This window comes from Choloepus didactylus, chromosome 8 (assembly GCF_015220235.1).
Source record: "Choloepus didactylus isolate mChoDid1 chromosome 8, mChoDid1.pri, whole genome shotgun sequence".
NCBI lineage: Eukaryota > Metazoa > Chordata > Mammalia > Pilosa > Megalonychidae > Choloepus > Choloepus didactylus.
The window spans coordinates 132,967,558-132,988,907 of record NC_051314.1 but is presented as its reverse complement, the minus strand read 5'-3'; the positions used below and the strand labels follow the sequence as shown (position 1 = coordinate 132,988,907).

Below are 21,350 nucleotides of genomic sequence, written 5' to 3'. Positions count from 1 at the left end.
GCTATTTAAACCAACCTACTGTGTGGTATTTCTTTAGCAGCTGGGAAACAAAAACACCCATATTAAATTCACTCTGGTGAAGCATCTAGTGTAGTTTCTGTTTTCATGACTGGACCCTGATAATTAACCATAATATATAACCTTTCATCATTTCCATCTTCTTTATCTTAGTGCTACATTCTACATTATTTCCCAGATATATCTTCTAGGCCAATGATTTTCTTCTTCATGTGTACCTAAGGTGTTTAACCCCCGTTAGTTATTACTCCAATGACCATACTTTATCTTTCTATAAATTCTATTTGTTTCCTTCACATCTGTATTTCCATCAACATTATTCTTCCTTGTGTTTCAATTTCCTTGTTTTTGTTATCAAGGTAAAAATCACCAAACATGAAATTAACCATTAGCCATTTTGAAGTGTACAATTCCGTGCTATCTGGTCCATTCACAATGTTGTCGTCCATTCACAATTTTGTGTATCCGTTAACTTTATCTAATTCCAAGACATTTTCATCACCCCAAAGGAAGCCCTGTGCCCAATAAGCAGTCACAGCCTGTTCTCCCTTCTTGCTTTCTGTCTATAGAGATTTATCCATTCTGGATGTTTCATATAAATGGAATCATACAACACATACCTTTTTGTGCCTGGCTTCTTTGACATAGCATATTGTTTTTGAGGTTCATCCATGTTGAGGCATTTATCAGTTTACCCCATTCCTTTTTATGGATATATCATCATTATCTTTTGATACATGCTAAGTTTATCTTTTTTGTTTGCTGCACCTACCAACTGTAGGTGCTCATAATTATGCTTCCTCATGTGCTTCGAAAGTCTATTCATCATTAGCAGGGATTTCTCTATGCTAATCATTGCCAGCTTAGAGGTAGTGTTTGTGCAAAAAGGCTGTGTTTGCTTTTGAAAGCCACCCCCAGAGTCTCAGTTTAGGAGGTAACATTAATGATATTTCAATGGCTTGGGAACTTCTTGAAGACAGAAGAAGTACAAATTTAGATCTCTTATACCTGTGTGAGACATAGATCATAGTAACACACACTTGGGGACCTTCCACAATCTCAACCTCGCCCAGTTTGAGACAACTGAGTTTCCTGACCGCTCCATAGGTCAATGAATAGATTTCTATTGCCGGTACATTGAGCAGGCAGACTTCTGAAGGTTCCGATTCACAACAGGGGTCTAATTTCCATGTATCTGTTTTTACTGGGCTAAAATGTTTTCCCTATCCATGTGAGCATTAACATCCAAGGATTAGTATTTCCAGGAATGATCATCCCACACCCACAATTCAATATAATAGTCTATTCACTAACTTCTTGCTAGCATTCTAGTTCCTGATGATTTTACTTACTTGGTTAAGAGCTCAGCTATGCTTTTAGAAAGGTATTTCTACAATACAGGTAACTTAAAACCTCTTACAGTCACAAACACATAGAAATTCTAGATAATATATATAGGTAATATATCACGAACAGAATTTCCACATATTTGAGGCAAGAAGAGTTTTTTTAGGTCAACTACTGACCATACTGATAAAATGTGGGTGTCTCAACAATGTCCATTTCTATACTGACTTGTGTGACTTGTATGAATACTTATATCATAACCCAACATTGGGACATCCTTTCTATACAAAGATAAAACTAGTAAACAGCAGTGCATTTATTATGCTTTTTCGTAATCCACCTCGCTCCTTCAAATTTCTCTTAACAAATGAAAGCTATGAGCTGCCACTCCTTAGAAATATGTGCTCATGTCACATCATTTTTGCAAATCATTTTAAGGGACCTCCAGAAAAAGTAACTGCCAGCACTGTTTGGGATAATAGAGTATAAATAGAAACATACAACAGTGTAAAACCAACTGATCCATTTTTGCTCCTTACAGGCAATCTTAAATACAGACTTGAAAATATTTCTGATTCACCCTCAACACAGCTAAGTATTACTCATTATACAGGGTCCACAATAATGAAATCATTTTAGAAAGTATGTTTCTCTGGATAGATTATTACATTTTAAAAAATTCTATCAGTACACAACAATCCATTGTTTCCCTTTTTCTCACTTAGCTGCTAGGAATTCGAGAAAAGTTTATTGTTGTAACAATTTCATAGCCTGTAGAAATTCTCTCCACTCTCCCTCCACAAAATCTATCATCTTCACTAGCTTGTTCCATGCTCAAGACTGTCCTTTTTCCATTTAATCTTCCTGACAAGGTCCACAGCTCCACATGACCTGACCCCAGGACATCTCTATGGCTCACTGCCTGCCAAGCTTCCCCTTGCTCTGCCCACGCTGGTCCTGCATCCTGGCCTTCCTGCTGCATCTCCCACCTCAGAGCCTTTGAACTTACTGCTCTCCCTGCCTGGAATGCTCATCCCCTCAGGTGTTCACATGGCACTCCCCTTTATGTCAACTAATGGTCACCTCCTCAGAAAAGACTTTCTTACAAACCGACATAAATGTCATTGCTACCATGTCAGCCTTTATTCCTAACTCTGATACATTTTGAATCAGACTGCTCACTACTACCTATAGATTCACAGTATTTATTTACTCTGTCTTCTGACCACTGAAATGTGAACTCCATGTGACTAGTAACTTACTTTGTTCACCACTGTAATTGTGAAACAGAATGGGGACTCAAAAACCATTTGTTGATATAAAGAACAATCCAGTAATACAGGAATTATTATTTTTACAGGTAGAAAACTAAGCTGCAAAATGTTTTGGACCTGTCTGTATAAATTTAAAGTCATAAGACAATAGTGTACCCACTAAGTAAAGAACCCCACTGAAACATATAAGGAAATAAAAGCCATAGTTACTATCTTGAGGAATGTAAATCTAACACTAGAAAGAAGACATTGGCAAAATCTTTTAAGTGGGATATTCTACAAAATGTGGCACAGGCTAAATTTGTTAGAGTAGACTCAATGTACTTAAGTTTTAGAAGAAATGATCCTGGTAGGAGTGGAGTTAACCTATTAAGAAAAAGAGAGTATTACTTAGAAACAGGAGGAAAGAGCACATAGCCAAAGTCATCTAAATTTTCCATCAAAACACACTGCATTAACAAAAGTTGCATATATAGTTTATGCTGTTTTATTAAAAAATTTTAAAAAGCTCAATGAATTTACTTAAAAGCAAAAACAAACCTTGGTCTGTAGTCAACCAAGTCACATGAAGTTCAGCTTATAAATACAACTGCTACCAAAAACAAATCTAGACACCACAGTTATTCTTTGCATTGTAGAACTATAAACAAAAGAAAATTTCATTATACCATGACCAAAACCTGGACCTAGGTCTAGGCCTAATAATACTAATATTAAATACTAGGTTTGTATAATGCTATACATTTAAAAAAAAAAAAAAACCTATAAGATTTTTCATAAACCATTCTCATTTGTGTTAAAAATATTTCTGAGAAATAAGTTGTCATCAGTATCTTAATATTTTTTTCTGTTCTACAAGCAGGATATAGCAGAGATCAGAGCAACAAGCAAGAGATAAACAGGCAAATGGAGAATGACAAACACAAGTGCCTAGGCAGGAATGCAGAGGCAGAGTGCTGGATAGACGTGAATAAACATGAAACAACACAAAGTCACAGGACATTTTAACAGGTATTATTAGAAATAGCTGAGATGAACAATGGGACCTGGCTTGACTGGGCTTTGGCCGCAAGAGGGCATTCCCATGAAGACATACTTGCCCAGACTGCACAGAAAGCACATATACCTTCCACTGCCTTGACCTTTTCCTCCAACTCCCGTTTCCTCTCTTCCTTTAACATTTGTTCCTGCTCCTTCTTCTGCACGGCCAGAAGAATCTGACGTTCTTCCTCCTCCTCTCTGCGCTTCTGCTTTTCCATTCTGGTAAGCACAGGGGTCTCCTGTGAGGAGCCAAGAAGTGTATAAAGTGAATACACAATACAAGATGAGTTAAGATGTGGAACTCTCTGAGTTAAAATTCAAGTTATTGAATTCAATCTATTCAATAACTAATACTGGATAGTAATAGAATATCTATTGTAAATACAAGTTGATCTTATCATCTGTGAAATATATGCATACATATTTATAAACACAACAACAGTAAAACACAATGGGGTCCAATGATTTACATAATTTACAGTTGTTAGGAGACAATCTTGTAAAATAATGTGCTAGACAGGAGAAAAGAAATCAAGGCAATTCAGGGACCGCCATTCTTTTAGGGTTAGCATTTGATAAAAGTGAAATTTTTAACACTTATCTAAGTACAACAGACTAAAAAGGATGAAAGGTGGTCATTAGGCAGAATGGAGATTAAAAATTTCAACAATGTGTATGAGTTTAAAACCCTTAACTTTTTCTTTACTAACAAAACAATAAAATTGGGGGTTTGGTGGGAGGGGACACCACTTTGCCTTAAGATACAAAAAAAGACGTAGGAGACTACACAGAAATTCATGAAGATTACTCAGAGTTCACCTAGTATGTGTGTGTTTGCTTTTCAACCCCAAAAAATTATCATAAAGATTTCAGATGTTATTGGGAATGTGACTGGCTAAGAAATCTAACTCAAGAAAAAGTTTTTTTTTTTAAAAAAGAAAGGTAAAGAAAAATAGACCATTACTGTCATAATTTACACTGTACATTTTCTGAGTCATTCTGAAGGTCAGAACAATGAAGCTGTATATTTTCAATTTGTTTCTGCAACCTGATGTGAAAGCTAGAAATTATTATTATTATTATTATTAAAGGGGTGATAACTGTTGCCTGCAATATAGAATATCTATAAATTGTACAGAAAGAAAAATGAATTATGTGCCCAAAGAACTCAAATTACCCTCACAGATAAGATATACTTCAATTATCCCATTTGAAGCAAAACTGAATTAAGAAAGTGAAATTTTTCTTAACAAGTCTTTTTAGAAGAAAGAACACCAAATCCTCTATATCAGATGAATTTTCAAAATTGATGGTAAGAGAAAAAAAAAGACCAGTTGCATCTGAATACAGATTGCTTTTTACGTAAGTCATGATTAAACAGTGAAACGGATTCTGATTAAAATTTTATATTATTTTCCTAAAACCAGTTTAGATTCTAATCTGAGTCATATTTGGAAGTGGTCTTGCCTATATAGCACAACTTCTCAACATCACAAAGATCCAAATTCTGTGATCCTGACTTTGAAAGAGTCTGATACCTACAAGGCAAGAATCTGGGATGGAAAGGAGAGGAGAGATGAAAATGGGGAAAAACAAAAAACAAAAAACAAAAACCCAATCAGAACTTGTGATGCAACTATAGTTAACAAACCAAACCAATTTTCCTTTGCTCTTTCCAGCTGTGTAGTAATCCCAGCTGGGCAATAGACGGTATCAAGTGAATGGGGTAAGCAGTTGACAGAGGAAAACAGAGTCTTTTCAAAGGAATTATTTCACTCAAAGATAATGTTATTGCATTCTATATGCCAGGCAGAATTACAATGGAGAAAAAAAAGGACATACATAAGGAACGTAAGTTATTTACATACATGTAATATTGAGAATATATGTAAACACAACAATACAAAGGTCTAGACATATTGTAAAATATTCTTCCTTCAACTAGTTCAAGGGGATATTAAATAGAATCAGCATTTTAATAAGGATCAAGGAAATGCAAGCCAATGACTCATGAATAGAAATAGTACGTCAGCAAAGATTCATCTTGTGAACAAACATGGGAAGCCCTTTCAAGCATTAAGGCAATGCAAGGAGAGGGGAAAAGGAAAAAAAGAGTTAATTATGTAAGTCTTACGATTTATTATTCTCACATAAAGATATCTTACAAATAATTAATAATAGTCCCCCCAAATCAAATAGAACATGAACACACAATTCACATAAGACTTATAAATCGTACCAATTATCAAACAAATGAAAAATATCATTTTCACTTATAAAATTGTTAAAGATGACAGGAAGTGTTCTATTTGCATAGATGAGAGAAAATAAGCATTATCAATCTGTTTGGGTATAACTCTCCTGGAAGACATTTTGGATATCCATACCAGGAACCCTGGTACCTCTGTGAGTAATCCATATCTCTGAGACTTTATCTTATAAATTTGAGATAATGCAGGCAAAAATTTCAATAAATAGGTTTAAATCAACATTACTTAAAATATTGAAAAAGTGAAAATACCCTAAATGTTTAATAACGGGGGAATGGTTACACGAATTAACAACCATCGTGTGGTCATTAAAAACTGTTCCTGAGAATATATTATATATATGGTCTATGAAATCACTCATAATGTTAAATGAAAATCAATGGTCAGAAAATAATATTCAACATGATCCCAGTTTTGTAATACAGGTACAGAAAAAAAAACCTGAAGCAAATCTCTACAACTGTACAATAATGACTCCTGAATTGTGAGATTACCATGACTTCCATAGTTTGTGTGTTCTCCAAAGTTTCTATTAGACCCTCTAATACCTTTGGACTTAGGAAAACCCTTCCCCAGTAAACTCAGGAAATCAGCTAGTATTACATGTTCCAAAGTGATAAAATTTTTATTAACTTTTTTCTCCCTCCATGTCATGATATATTCAGTGATTCCCCTTAAAAATCTGAAAATTAAAAAATGTTGAAGTACCAAAAAGTTAGAAATTATGGATTGAAATATTAAAAATTGATCATAGATAGTCAAGGCATTTTGATAACAATGAACCAGGGATTTTAAAACTTCAGAAAAATGTAAGTATCAATGACTGCTGCTCTGTTAAATCAGAAGCTCTATGTCATTAAAGAAAATCCTTATATAAAGAGTTCCTTCGTATAACATAAATTAACAATTACTGGCATTTAGTAAAATCACCATGTTTTACAACCATCACTTACCTAATTCTAAAACATTTTCATCACTTGCAAAAGGAACCCCATAGCTGTTCAGTCACTCCCCATTCCTACTGTCCCCCAACTTCCGGCAGCCCCCAATCTGTTGTCTCTATGGATTTATCCATTCTGGATATTTCATATGGAATCATACAATGTTACCTTCTGGGTACAGACACTTGCTTTTTAAAATACATTAATATTTATACTGAGCATACAAGATAGAAAAATTTGAATTTACAACATCTTTATGAAAAACAAACTTAAGGCTCCAGGAATGTCCAATAAACTTTGAGGGAGTAAACAAGCAGGTCAAGAACCACACTGGCCATGGCTCGATGCCTCTGCTCAGTGAAGGCCTCTCTTCTGGTGTTTCCATCCCTAACCTCTCTCTTCTTCCACCCCTCCTGGCTACTTTTCTCTTGATACCCTCCCACCTCAGCACCTGTTTCCCTGGAGATCTCTTTGTCTCACATTTCTCATGTCCGGTTTCTCTTTCATCACGTGTTACAATTTTAGTAGTCCTACCTGATATTAATTTACAATTATTATAGAAATTACATCACACATATCTGAGAAAAAAAAAAACTACACTGTGCACCAAGAATCTTTTTTAGAACTAACATGCTAATTTTACAGCCCTACACCACACCCAGGTGAAGCAAGCGCTACACCACTGAAGGATTGCCTAAAGATAAAAGAGCAAGTACATACTAACAAACAAAAATCAAACAAACCACAACAGAATAGTGTATCCACAAATCTTACATCTTATATCGACATTTTTTTTCCTTTTAAAGGCATCAGTTGCTAATGGGATGGGGGGTGATGTTTAAATGCTTTGTAGACAAGAAAGTAGCCTGCAAGAACCAAGGGGGGATTTTAAAGAGAACCTAATTAGAAACACCATTTTGAAATCCTCTAAAGGATTGTAAATATGCCTGATTTAAACAGTGCCCTCGACTCCCTTTCCATGCTCCTCCGTCACCAGGGCAGGTAATCAGACTCACTGGCACCCTCACCAACCACAGGAGCACCCCAGAGACTGTACCCCCAGAAAGTACTCCCCTAGCAACAGCAATGTCCAGAGTCTCTTGACAAAAATAACCACTACAGCCCTAATCCTGTAGTTCAGAGACAGTCTCCCTTCACAGCTATTTTCCCCAGGAGTCACAATTAAAAGGGTTTTTGAGGCAATAAGATTGGACTCCTGGGTGACCAATATGGGTCAGAAACTCTCTCTGTAGGATTTAAATGCCTGAAGATTTTTCTGCTGTTCAAACAAAACACAAAACTCATGTCACTTGGTTTTCTCCAGGGTTTTTGATATAACAGATATTCAGATTGTCTATAAAAACATGGTTACTTGTATCTAATACTAAAAAGCAAAATAAAAAAGAGAAACACTGGGAAGAATATCTAAAAGAAGACATTTTAGTGTTCAAAGAAAAGCTTTTGCTTTCAGCAATGAAGAGCCTTTCTGTATGTTCTGACTCGGCAATATGAAGTGTAAATTAGGGCATTTAGAACTCAGCCCAGGGCAGTGATCAGAAAATAGGAAAGGGAGCTTTTCCATGAGGTAACGGCCAAGGCAATAAAGATAGTGGATAGGAGCCAGCCAGGCAAGATGAGCTAGAAGACCATTTGAGAACTATGGCTGGATACCAATTACCAAAGACCATTCCAAAACTAATGACTACCAAGGGGAATAAGAGACAGGGAAGAGAGGAAGACAGTCATTGCAGAATCGCCTATCCGAAGGTAATTAAATGCTTGGCAATTTATCTCCTGGCAAGAGTACATCTATGTACTGAAAAAGAGACAAAGGCTAAATCAAAATATACTGAAGTAAATAATAATACCTATTTGTTGCCCCAAACATTCCCTCTTCAATCTCCATTATATCACAACTTCCATCTGATCCCTTTCACCCTTCAGAAGACAGAGGGGCATCCTGAACACTGTCTTGCCCCCCCCCCCCCCCCCACAAAGACACATCTGTTTACTTTAGTTCTTTTCCTGTCCTCTGTCCTAGGTTTTAGGAGGCAGGTGCACAACTTCACTCCATGGTTTGAGCACTCCACGGTACCCGAGAACTGTGCCACCTACATCCATCTTTTTCATCCATGGACACCATTCATGTCCAAGTTCCATACTCACTTCAGAAGGAACATGTCACGAACTCCTCAACCCTGCTTCCCTCCTTCCTTTTTCATTGTTTCTTTGTTTTCCTTTACTGTCAGAAGTCTTTAAAAGATAGATAACATGGTAAACACTAGGCACTCATCTTTTATTCATTATCCAACTTCTTGAAGCTTGTATCTGTACCTACTATTCTCTACTGGAACAATTTCTTCCCAAAGGCCATCATAACATTCGGCCCCACTCCTTTTCTCCTCCATCCTAGCCTGCATTTCCAAGAGCAATGTGCCAGTTAGAAACTGTTATGTACTTCAGAAAAGTCATGCTCTTTTAATCCAATATTGTAGGTGCAGACTTACTGTTGGTGGGACCTTCTGATCAGATTATTTCCATGGGATGTGACCCTGCCCATTCAAGGTGGGTTTTCGTTAGTTTTCTGGAGTCCTTAAAAGAGCTCAGGGAGAGAGAGCAAGCCCAGAGCTGACACAAACCCAGACACTCAGAAGCTGAGAGAGACATTTTGGAGAGAAGCTAAAATATATAATCCAGAGTTTGCCCCAAGGAGAAGCAAGAGGGACCCACAGGAGCTAAGAGAAGCTAAGAGAGACACTTAGAAAGAAATGTCCCGGAGAAACAAGCACCAGGGAAGCTAAGAAAGAAAGAAGCCCTGAGACATTGTGGAGAATGCCATTTTGAAATCAGAACCCAGGAGAAGAAGGACAAGCAGACATCACCATGTGCCTTCCCATGTGACAGAGGAACCCCAGATGCCATCAGCTTTTCCTCAGGGAAGGTATCTACCTCTTGATGCCTTAATTTGGACATTTTCATGGCCTCAGAACTGTAAATTTGCAACCTGATAAATCCCCATTGTTAAAAGCCAGTCCATTTCTGGCATGTTACATTTGGCAGCTTTAGCAAACTGCAACAAGGAGGATTTCTACTAAGTTCTCTTGCTGGTAATACTGCTGATCTCTCCCCTTCTAGGTTTACCTTGCAAAAACCATTCATCATACTGTGACCACAGAGACAACTCCCTAACACAAAGATCTAATAACATGCCCTCCCCTTCTGGCTCCCTATCTAAGATACAGCAGGATTCAAGGTTCTCCAAAATATCTTTCCAGCATTTTCTTCCACTACATATTACAGTATGTCTTCTATGTCTGCCACATCTGAATATCAACTGTTCTTTAGCCACATTATACACTTTCTTGCTTGTCTGTTCTTATTGCAGTTACTGTACTGTGGAATGACCTCTGACCCAACCCCTCCAGCCTCCATTAAAATCTTAGGCATCCTACAAGGTCAGGTCAAATACAGCACTGACTGTCCCAGTTCCCCTTTCTTTACCTGGTTGTAATTCCTTCCATCTTTGCTTTCATGAACTTCTATTGCATTTTTATCTATCATAGTACTTACCATTCTTGTCTATAGTCAGATGAAATATGTATTTCATATATTTCATGGTATCTCCTATCACCCCAGGAGATTGTGAGCTTGGAAGTGTAACCCTATGTGTCATATGGGTTTGTAACTCTTTTCTTTTTAGAAATGCACTTTACACAAAAAAGTGTCCAAGGAAGTTCTGAGATAAAAATAACCACGTGAAAATAAATAAAGTAGGAATAAAAATAGCACATAAAATAATATGGGACAATTCTTTATGAACACTTAAAACACCTTACCTCTACTCTCACACACACTCACCTCCCACTTGATAGATCTGACTGACAGCTGATTATCTAACCACCTAGGTTTAACTCTGCCTTTGTGTGCTTTCCCTAGAGTTAGAAATGAGGAAAAGATACATTTGGGGCTTCTCAGCTACTGCTAGTACAACAGTGGCCAGATAGATGCCTTTCAGGCATGCAGGTAACACTTTTAAAAAAAAACATTTCAAACAAAACATAGCAAAGGATTAAGAAAAACAACCTAAAATAACTACATTGCTTCCAACATGTTCCTACCATACCCCAAGAAAATTAACAAACCATAATCCAACAAAGGCATAAGAAAAACCAAATAACCTAAAATAACTACATGGAAGCTAATTTTAAGTGCAATAGCTTTTTTTTTCACTTAATCAAAAAATCAAAAAAACAAACAAACAAACAAACAAAAAAACAATTCAAACAAAACAGAGGAATAAGAAAAATAAATATTCTAAAATAACTGCATTGCTTCCAGCATGTTCCCTACCATACCCCAAGAAAATTCTTTAATAATAAAAAATACTCAAATACAAAAAACTGATGGACAACCAAATGTCTTCTTTGGCAATCTTTATCACTGGCAACAAACTACCTTAACTTAATTTCAACATTCCAAAAAATGTTTTATTTCAAATTATTAGGGGAAAGCCATGTTCTATCACCTTCAGCTGCAGGGGCTGGATTTGAAAAGGGCATTGAGCCGGAGGCAAAACTTCCTTTAAAAAGAAGAGAGCAGCTACCCACACAGGGGACCAAAGTGATACGCAGGGGCAGGAAAAAGACTCAGTGACTTGGAATCAGAGAGCTCGCCTGAAAAGAACAGGGTCCAGAAAAAATTTAAGTAGCTTGAAAGCTACTGCTGCAGGAAATTCCAAAGAAGGAATTTCAAGAACTATCAAAAACTGGGTAATTGAGAGTCAATATTCATACCTGTTGTATGAATCTCGTAAGTTGGTGTTAGCACATGGAATTTGTGGAAAGCACCCCAGAGCTTCACTACTGCAATCTATTATTAAGAGGAAGTAAGCAAGGGCCTTGCAATTAAGACAATGTAATTTCTGTGGCTTCAGTATCAAAATCAGCATTATGAATGTTTGGTTTTGGCACCACTTAATCCAAAATCTTGAGACTAGTTGAAGAATCAATTATGTGAGAAATCAAAGGACAGAGAAACTCAATGATGGTAAGGAGTGGTTTATACATCCTAAAGATACTGCAGAGCAACAGTGGTCAATTTCATGAGATGGCAGCTTTAGAAACCTTTTCTGTACCCACAAAAAGAGAATAACTAGATCTGAGTGCAAATGTAATCTCAATTATCAAAGGATGTCATGACATTCTTCAAGCCACTTTTTCCCCAAAGCTACCATAGCTGTCTCCTCAAGTAGGCCTATAAGAATCTCCTTTAAATCTTCAAGACCCTAATGAGCAGGTCTCTTCAACTTTAAATAAATATAAAAATTTACCATAAAACTGTCTTCCAGTTTTAATAAACTGTGGGCCACTAACTGTTATACTTTGAATGGACTGTATGGTAAGTGAATATATCTCAATAAAATTGCATTAAAAAAAAAAAGAAAGAAAACAAACAAAAAAACTGTCTTCCAAAGGGATTGTGCAAGTTTGCCATACTATTAGCAAAGGAGGCCAATAAGAGTTTTACCCCCTTTGCCAAATCAGGTAAAGTCACTTATGAGGACATGGTATTCTTGTTTCCCCACATACTTACTAATTATCTTTAACTGTAATCAATTTATTGTAAAGACCGTTCCTAAATTATAAGCTGTGTAAATATTACTGTCTATAACACTAGCTAGACATACTTTTACGGGTTTACTTACCCTTTTACTTAAAATTTTACCATAAAAATTTAACTTTTAAATGGTCACAGAAGGCCTTTATCTTCTGATTCTCTTATTACTTCCAGGTTTAGAGGGATCAGCTTTAACTCTTCTGGCTTGCATTTACTTTGGTAAGAAATGTGAATTTAGTTTTCCACCAAGATTTCTCATCAATTATTCATCACCATAAACAATGGGATTGCTAAGTACCACCTATGCACACTGACATGGGTTCTTTCATTTAATTCTCACAAACTTCTGTGAAGTGAAAAGAAAACTGAAATTCAGAGAAATCAAGTAGCTTATTCAAGAGATAGCTAGAAAAGGGCAGAGCCATAATTCAAAGAAGTCTGAAGAGAAAGCCCAGACTCCTTCCATAATACCACATTCACACTCTTTCCACTGCCTGGTTTTTGTTCACCTCTTTTACATACTATACTTTAATGTGTAATGGTGTTTATTTGTGACCACTGCATTCTGTTCAAATGATGTAGTTTTAATTTTCACATTTGAATCATATGCTTTTAATTATAACAGAATCCTTCTTGCCCTATGTAGGTAGGATCGGTGGCAGTAGGTTGTCAGCTAAAGCAAGGAATTAAAAAGTAAAGCTTCAGATACTTAGGATAACAATGTATAAATATCCTGTCATTCACCAAGTCCAGAGCCTTATTTCTGGCCAAAGGCCCAGAACCTTTTTTCTTGAGTGTGGCTCCACTGACAGGGGTTTCCTGTGATGCTTTCACATAAAAAACACCCACCTAAACCTTCATCTAGTCTTTAAGTTTTTTGTTTTTGTTTTTTTTAAGTAAAGGGAGACCTCAAGGACACTTGCAAACAAACTGCAGAATCCTCAATTTTAAGAATTTTTTACATCCAATCTTTTTCTTAACCCTAATTTGACAGTCAAATTTTTAAAAGCAACCTTATTAAAAATTGTTTAATTGTGGCAACATATACATACATAAACATATATATGCACACACAACACATATGCACCAAAAACTCTCATTTTAACCAATCTTAAGTGTATAATTCAGTGGCATTAATTACATTTGCAAGGCTGTGCGACCATCACCATCCATCACCCAAAACTTTCTCATCATCCCAAAAAGAAACTCTGTAACATCAAGCAATCTTTCACCCATCCCCCTATAAACTCTAATCTACTTTCTGTTTCTATGAATTTGCTTATTCTAGACATTTCATTTAAATGGAATCATTCAATATTTATCCTTTTGCTTCTGGTTTATTTGATTTAGCATAATGTCTCCAAGGTCCATACATGTTGCTGGATGTATCAGCGCTTTCCCCCTTTTCTTGGCTGCATAATATTCCATGGTACAGACATACCACATTTTGTTCATCTATTCATTTGTCAACAGATACTTGGGTTGTTTGCATCTTTTGTCTATTATGAATAATGTTATTATGACAATGATTTTTTATAAAAACTTTTTAAGAAACGTTTTATGCTCATTTTTTTTGGTTTCATAATAGTTATTTGTATGATTACAGTAACAAATACAATGAGCACAAACAGGTTTGTAAAAATATTACAACTAACTGTTGATGAAAATATAACTCAACTGGTAGATGCCAACTAGGAAGATTACCAAAAGTCGATAAATCTGTACAAGCATGGAGCAAATCATGTAGACTAGGTGGTCTATTAAATGAAGGCCCACTGAGAATGCTTCTACTACAATGATGTGTGTGTTAGTTCATGATAGTGGTTACCTCACTACTCCTATTTACAATATTTAAATTCATCTGTTGTTTTGGAGGAAAACTTTTATCATGCTGTGATTTTCACTAAGGTTGCAACAAATTTCAATTTATCTTGGTGAATACTGACAATTATACCTATAGTCTCCTTTCAGGAAGAGATGGGTCTTAGCATTAAATGAAACTTAAAAAATGTATGTCTATTAATAGTTTTGCAACCTTTTTCCTTATAGACTATGCCCAACTCCAGTTAGGTTCACTGCAATGTTTGCTTTGTTGCTATTGTAATAGGGTTTATTTTCAGTGACTTTAAACTTCAGTATGCATAAGAATCTCCTAAAGAGCTTTTTCAACTGCAGATTATATCACTTCTAATGATTCTGACGGTTGGGCGGGGAGGGGGGGTGGTGGATGGTGGATACTGGGGTGGGAATCTTAAATTTTTAATAAGCATGCCAGGTGCTTCTTAATCACGTAGACTATTTTACCCAGAACCACAACTAAATTCTAATTCACAGACTTTTAAAAGCAGACTTATATTCCTCTAGGAAAACATTCTAATATTTTGACTTTTTTTTTTTTTTTTTTTTTTTGGTTATTTATACTGGACCCGACTTCCAAACCAATTATTACCAGGATTCCATTCTTAGGACTAACCCTGATGGGTTACAATGTCTTTGGATGGAAACATGGCTTTTATTTACTAGTATTAAGAACTTGACATTTATGTTACTGAATGAAGAGAAGCTATGTGCGTTTTATGTTTAATTTTCTCAGGACCTAAGATACATCTGAAAAAACTGCTTAGCTTCCCTATTCATTCTTCATTTTTGAAATGTTTGAAAATTATTCTTTCTTTGAAGGTTTGAAAGTTTACCTTTGAATAAATCTAACAGCTTCTGGGGCTTTTGTGAAAATAACTCTCTAATTACCAGTCTATCGAGATTTTCTATTGCACAATTTAGATTCTTTTTTGTAGTTAATAGCCCATTTCACTGAAGTCTTCAAATTTAGAACACTGTGTACATATCTTTCAAGAATCTCAAATCTATTTTTCTATTTTTTAGTTTCTAGTTTCATGATTCTTCAAAATTATATTTTAGGCTTATCTTATTGTAACTTTTTTCTATGGCAAAGAATCAACACATTTTTATCAATACTATCAGTTCTATGCATGTAAGTTTACTATTTTCCTCATTTTCCCCCTAAAATCTTAGGATGAATATTGCAATAAAAAAGAAATTATAAAAGAAGTTTAAAACTTATATGTATGATCTAAAGATAATTTAATGTGCCACCACTGGTCATACCAATAAAGTAATACAGGAGATCTTGGTACCACAGTTACTCAAGAAAATTAGATTACGCATTTTGATTCCTGGGAAAACTCATCACAGTGGGTTACAGTTGACAGACATTAAATACAATTGTTTATGTGTTATGAAATTAAGCATATTTATAAGGAGATGCAGATTTTCTTGATCATCCATGAGAATGTAAGTCTTTGAGGCACTATTTATAAACACCTACTATTAAAGACAAAAGTGACTTTCTGGAAACTTAAGCACTGACGCTACAACTAAGTCATATATTTTTATTATTTTTCACTTTCCCTAGAGGTACTGCAGCAATAATTCATAAATATCTTCTCTTTATATTTCACTGCCAACTATTCACCAATTTGTCTTCTATTAAGATGTATTAACAATCAGAAGTATTCACATCATTGAAATGAAATAAGTGAAACAAGTGATACACTGAGCTTCCACCATGGCTAAGGCTTTGCATTAGGTGCTGAGTAGGGCTGAAAATATGCGTAAGACATGGTCCTTTCACCGAAGAAGTGTAAACAATCCACAGTAAAGCAAGACATAAGACACGTCAGGGATGAAAATCCTACACCTGGCACAAAGAGGCACAGTTCACGGAAGCAGTGATTTTTAGGTGCGGCCTTAAAAGTGGAGAGGGAAAGAAGCTAGAAAATGTCTGAATTAGGGTGAAAGTTCATGAAAATATAGGATGGACACACAGAGTTTATGAAACTAAAACTTTGCCCATGAAGTGAGAAAAGGCACCTGGAAATCTGGTGGAAAGGGGCACAGAGTTGGTACTGGATCTACAAAAGACAAATAATCCCAAACTCCTGCTGCTTAGTGGGAGACAGATCTCTAAAAGATGATTTATAAAAAATACCTACAGAGCACAGGGTGATCTGAGGCACACTGGAGGTGCAGGGAATGTTCCCCAAGGAATGGAATGGGAAAAGAAAATTGGTTCCAGATTGTGAAAAAGTCACTATTGGGGGGTGTGAGTGGACTCCAAGAACTTCTTGGAGTAGGGAGGATATTGTAGCATGCGTAATGAAAGAGAGGGGGTGCCATGGGGTCATAGTCCAGCCAAGAGAGGACTTCCAGGCCAGCTGAACATCCTCAAACGTCCCAATTGAGAACCCTCTGTGATAGTTAAGTTCATGTGTCAACTTGGCCAGGTGATGGCATCCAGCTGTTCAGTCAAGGAAGCACTCGCATGACTGTTACTATGAGGACATTTTACAGACTTAAATCTTCAGTAAGTTGATTGCCTCTATGGCTGATTACCTCTACAATCAACTGAGATTGCCTTTAATAATGAGAGAAGTCTGGTTTCATCCTATCAGTTGAAGACTTTAAAAGAAGTGATGATTTCAGCAGTCAAAAGAGAGAATTACCCTTCTCTACACTTCAACCAGCCAGCTTCTCCTTGGTAATTCACTGAAAACCTTCATTGGGGTTCCTTATGGAATTTGGACATGTGCATCCTCACAGTCATGTGACAAAATTCCTATAAAAATTTCATGATATTTACAGATGTCTCCTGTCAGTTCTGTTTCCCTAGAGAACTCTGACTAATACAAGCATCATACCTAACACAGAGGGGAAGAACCTGTGGGTGTTCACCTACCTTCTGGGCAATCATGTTGCAAATCTCAGGCAGGAAGTCCTCACTGAGGAGCTTATAGAGCTGTCGTTCTCGCAGGGAGGTCCTCTCTCGAAAACTCTCTGTGACCTGTCTCCATTCTTCTTCTGTTTGGCACAAGAGCCACCAAGTGCCTTGGCCTGGACCTTGGGAACCTAGAAAACAAAGGGAAGAGTTCACTACCATAGATCCCACTAGGGCTTTTCTTCCTATTTATTTTCAGTTTTACTTCTACCCTGGGTTATGACCAAAACCACGGTGTCCGAGGGAAAAAAGACCCGTTACTTTTAAATTCTACTACCATCACTATTTACAACCAAGTTAAGAAAGGCCAAAGGTAGTTCAAATAGAGTTACTGTGACCTGCGAGAGAGAAACTTCAGTATCCTAGAAATGACTCGATGTATCTATTTTTCTGCATAAATGGTTTTGAATTAGGGCGTTTGCAGAACCGACCTTCTCAAGTACGTTGTAATGCTATATATCGCTATTCCCCGGCCCCCACCCAATTTACAATTCTTGGATTACAGAACTGACATCTAGGTAGGGGAAACCAGTATAAACCTTTATAAAGAATTTGCCCTTAAAAAGATCGCTCTTTGAGAGGCTGCTCATCCATTCGAATGTTTGTCTATTACACTGTCCCCAAGGAATGTGGCACAAACATGAAAAGAGCTGGTCTCAACTGGTCCCACAGACAGAGATGGGCACAGGACCAAGAAGAGAGAATTGAAGGAAGGTAAAAAGGCTAATTGGAATCCTACTGCAATAATATTTACTACCCTGTATGACTGGAGAACCAGAGTCACCATCATAATATAAGAGAATCATGTTTACTTAATCCATTCTAAACTTCAGCAAAGGTCATTACCATTTCTTGTCTGTGGCTCAGATGCCAAGGAGTTTTCTTCCGGCTTTTCACTGAAACACAGGAAAAGGAGGCACCAATTAAAATACAGACATGTCCAAAATTATAGTTTCTCCCAGAAGGTAGACTCAATTAATTTAGTACAAGGATTACATGTATGTCAAGAGGCAGGGAAAGGAGAAGGAACTACTCTACTAATGAACACTAGGTATAGGCATATAATGGGAAGTTCTTATCTTACCCTTTAAGTACTAATACGAAGGTATACAATGTTAGGGCAGCAACATTAACGCATGGGAAGATAGTAACTTCTAAAAGATTTTTTGGAAATCAAACATATAAAGCCCCTAGGACACACTCTGTGGGTTTTTTCCTTTCTAATATTTACAGCAGTGCTGTCCATATGGTGAGGACTGAACTGTTTCGTATTTGTGATAATTCAATACAAGGGCCCTGAAACACATGTGGCTACTGAGCAGTTGAAAAGTGGGTGGTTTGTCTGAGGAACTGAATTATAAATCTTATCTCACTTTTAAATATTTAAATTTAAATATGTACATAAATACTGTATTGGATGCACAGCTCTAAAGGAATAAAATCACCAGTAGAGGGTAGCACAAGTCCACGCATGCTTGCTAAATGAATCTATAGTCCCAAGGCTGAGACACTTTACTTGTTGGTACCTACAGAGAAATGGAGACAGGGATAAAATAGCTTTCTGAATATATAAGTTTTGGATTTCTAATAAAATCCAGAAACAGATATTGTATGAAGAGTAACAGAAGGGATTATAGAACATTTCCCACAAGAGCTGATGGGAGGAAACAGGCAGCTGCCACTGGCAGTCAAATTTCCGGAAAGTTAAGTGGAATACAGATTCTTGACTTTAAAAATCAAATTCTAACTGATGTATTCATCATCTGATTTCAGTGGTTAATAACATACTAAGAACTGGCCCAATCCAATCATTCACATTCAATATTTAGAGAGAAGAATCTATTTGCCCCATATTTGTATTATTAGAATTTTCAAAAGCATGGCCTAACTTTCATAGGTTTATAACGCTATATCTGATCTATAAATAAAAGTATATTTACACAGTATAAACTAGAGTCTGAAAACACCAAAAGTCATGATGGAATTTCCTAAAAGACAATAACAAAGAATATATAAAAAGTTTTTCCTGAATGCATAAAATAAAATTTCTTACATGTAACAGAAATTTTTCACACGCTAAAATTAAATACAAAAGAATAAGGCATAAAAATGTTTAAAAATCTTTTCTTTATAGGAGAGAAGACTGCATTTGAAAAATAAAAAAGATTGCATCTGAAACAAAATAAAGCATGCAGGGCAAGTTTGCTACTAAAATTTTTAATGGGAATGAATTAAGTCCTGAGTGACATATTATATACAATAGTATTAAAATGCTGATTATTAGTCAAAGTTTAGTCACAGAAGTAACCTGCTCGACCATTCTGCAAAAAAAGAGTGACAGAACAGAATTTATAAGCTAACACGCACTGTCAATGAATCATTCTTACATTGTCGCATACAATTTAATCCTTCTTACTATTAGTACCATCCCATGGTCCAATAAAAGAACAGGTCAGAGAGGGTAGGTAATGAGCTAGAGGTCACACAGCGATGACTTCCAGATCCCCTCTGCCCACTTAGTAATACCGAGGACTCTGATCCAGTCTCTACACTCCCAGACCCACACCATCCCATGGCTTGAGTGGAAATGAGTGAAATCCAGGGTTCCTCCCAGCATGAGGGTCTATAACCATGGGCCAAAAGGATTTCTTTACCTCACTGTAATATCCTCCTGTAGTTTTTTCCGTTTGGGGGGTCTTCCTCTTCTTTTTCCTGTTTTTCCAGGAACATTTGAGACATTTTTTTGTCCTTCATTTTCCCTAAGAAATGGTATATTAAATAGAAATGTTCTGATGTTGGATTGAGTGCTATATATGTGTTTTAAAATAGCAATTATAGTACTTCTGGCCACGAGCTTACCAAAAAGGATTAAATGCAGCAGTCACAGGGAAAGGTAGGGTGACTTACTTAACTCTTTTCCATTTTTAGAATGTGGAACCAAGGAAAACTGACATTTTGCAATATTAAGACCTAAGTAAGACCTAACAACTTCCAAATAGTGAGTTCTGCTCCTAGCGATAAAGTCTAAATGAAAGAGGAGATTAGCATCCTTTGCAATGCTATGAAAGGAGGCCCCTTCTCCATTCAGGAAGCATTTAGTAAGGCTTATGTTTCAGGCATCATTTTAGGTTCTTCCTAGACCTATACCGATGAATCCTACGGTTAGTAAGGCAATATCTTTCACGACTCTGGTAGTAGATATTATGGATTAATTCTTTTTTATTTTATATGAAATAACTTGTCCCTGTCACTTTGCAGGCATGGTATTATAGCTAAATTCACTTATTGAAAAGTAAAACTTGTGCAGAATTCTGATGCATTTAATCTTAATGACATTTCTATACAATAGCTATCACAGCCATATGCCCTTGAAGAATGTACCTGCTCAAAGAGAGGGCTCCATTGGAGTTTCCTTGTACCGGGTCTTCTTTGTACATTCGTGTTCCATAGAAATACCAATAGAGTGCCCCAGAGTTGTCTTCACCCAGCGGTTCCACACGGAGACTGTCTGCATCCAGACCCTAGATAGAAGAAAAGGAAAAAGAGAGTTGGGAAAATGGAGAACAAAATGAAACAGAAGAAAACTAAAATCAGGATTCAAAATTTATACTCTTGACACAACTCATATTTAAAAATGCCCAAGTATCTTCAATATTGAATCAGGGCATACGAAACGCAGATACAATGGGAAAATGGTACCTTCTTTGAAGAACAGGATATGGAAATACTTCAAATGGTACCCTCCTCCCTCACCACTGACCAATTTTAACAACAACAACAAAAAAGCGCGGGGGGGGGGGGGGGGGGGCGGGGGGGGCGACCCAAAAGGAATTTTGATGTACATTTTATATATTTGGTTTGGTTTGTTACTATTTCATGTGTGCACCCATGAAAGGAAAAACAATTATGGCACAGCAGACTGAGATGCTGTGAAAGCTCTGTCCCATGTGATCCTCTGTCATAGCACCATCATAATGTACAACAACTCTTAATCCAGCTGAGATCCTGCAATACAGCTCCCAATTTACTCCAGGGTCTGACCTGTTCT

General features: G+C 36.6%; 1 protein-coding gene across 8 annotated transcripts in view; it reads right to left on the bottom strand.

Moving 5' to 3' along the window:
• LOC119543434 (cat eye syndrome critical region protein 2) overlaps window positions 1-21,350 on the bottom strand; it is a 160,458-nt gene that overhangs the window by 14,726 nt on the left and 124,382 nt on the right. For all 8 annotated transcript variants that reach the window (XR_005218581.1, XM_037848253.1, XM_037848254.1 and 5 more), the window contains 5 exons: window positions 20,684-20,823; window positions 19,957-20,061; window positions 18,149-18,198; window positions 17,264-17,433; window positions 3,766-3,919 (listed from right to left, as the gene is read on the bottom strand). Coding sequence is in view for 7 of the 8 variants with exons in the window: in XM_037848253.1 (XP_037704181.1) it covers window positions 3,766-3,919; window positions 17,264-17,433; window positions 18,149-18,198; window positions 19,957-20,061; window positions 20,684-20,823 (619 nt within the window). In the remaining variant the exon portion in view is untranslated. The remainder of the gene's footprint in view (window positions 1-3,765; window positions 3,920-17,263; window positions 17,434-18,148; window positions 18,199-19,956; window positions 20,062-20,683; window positions 20,824-21,350) is intronic.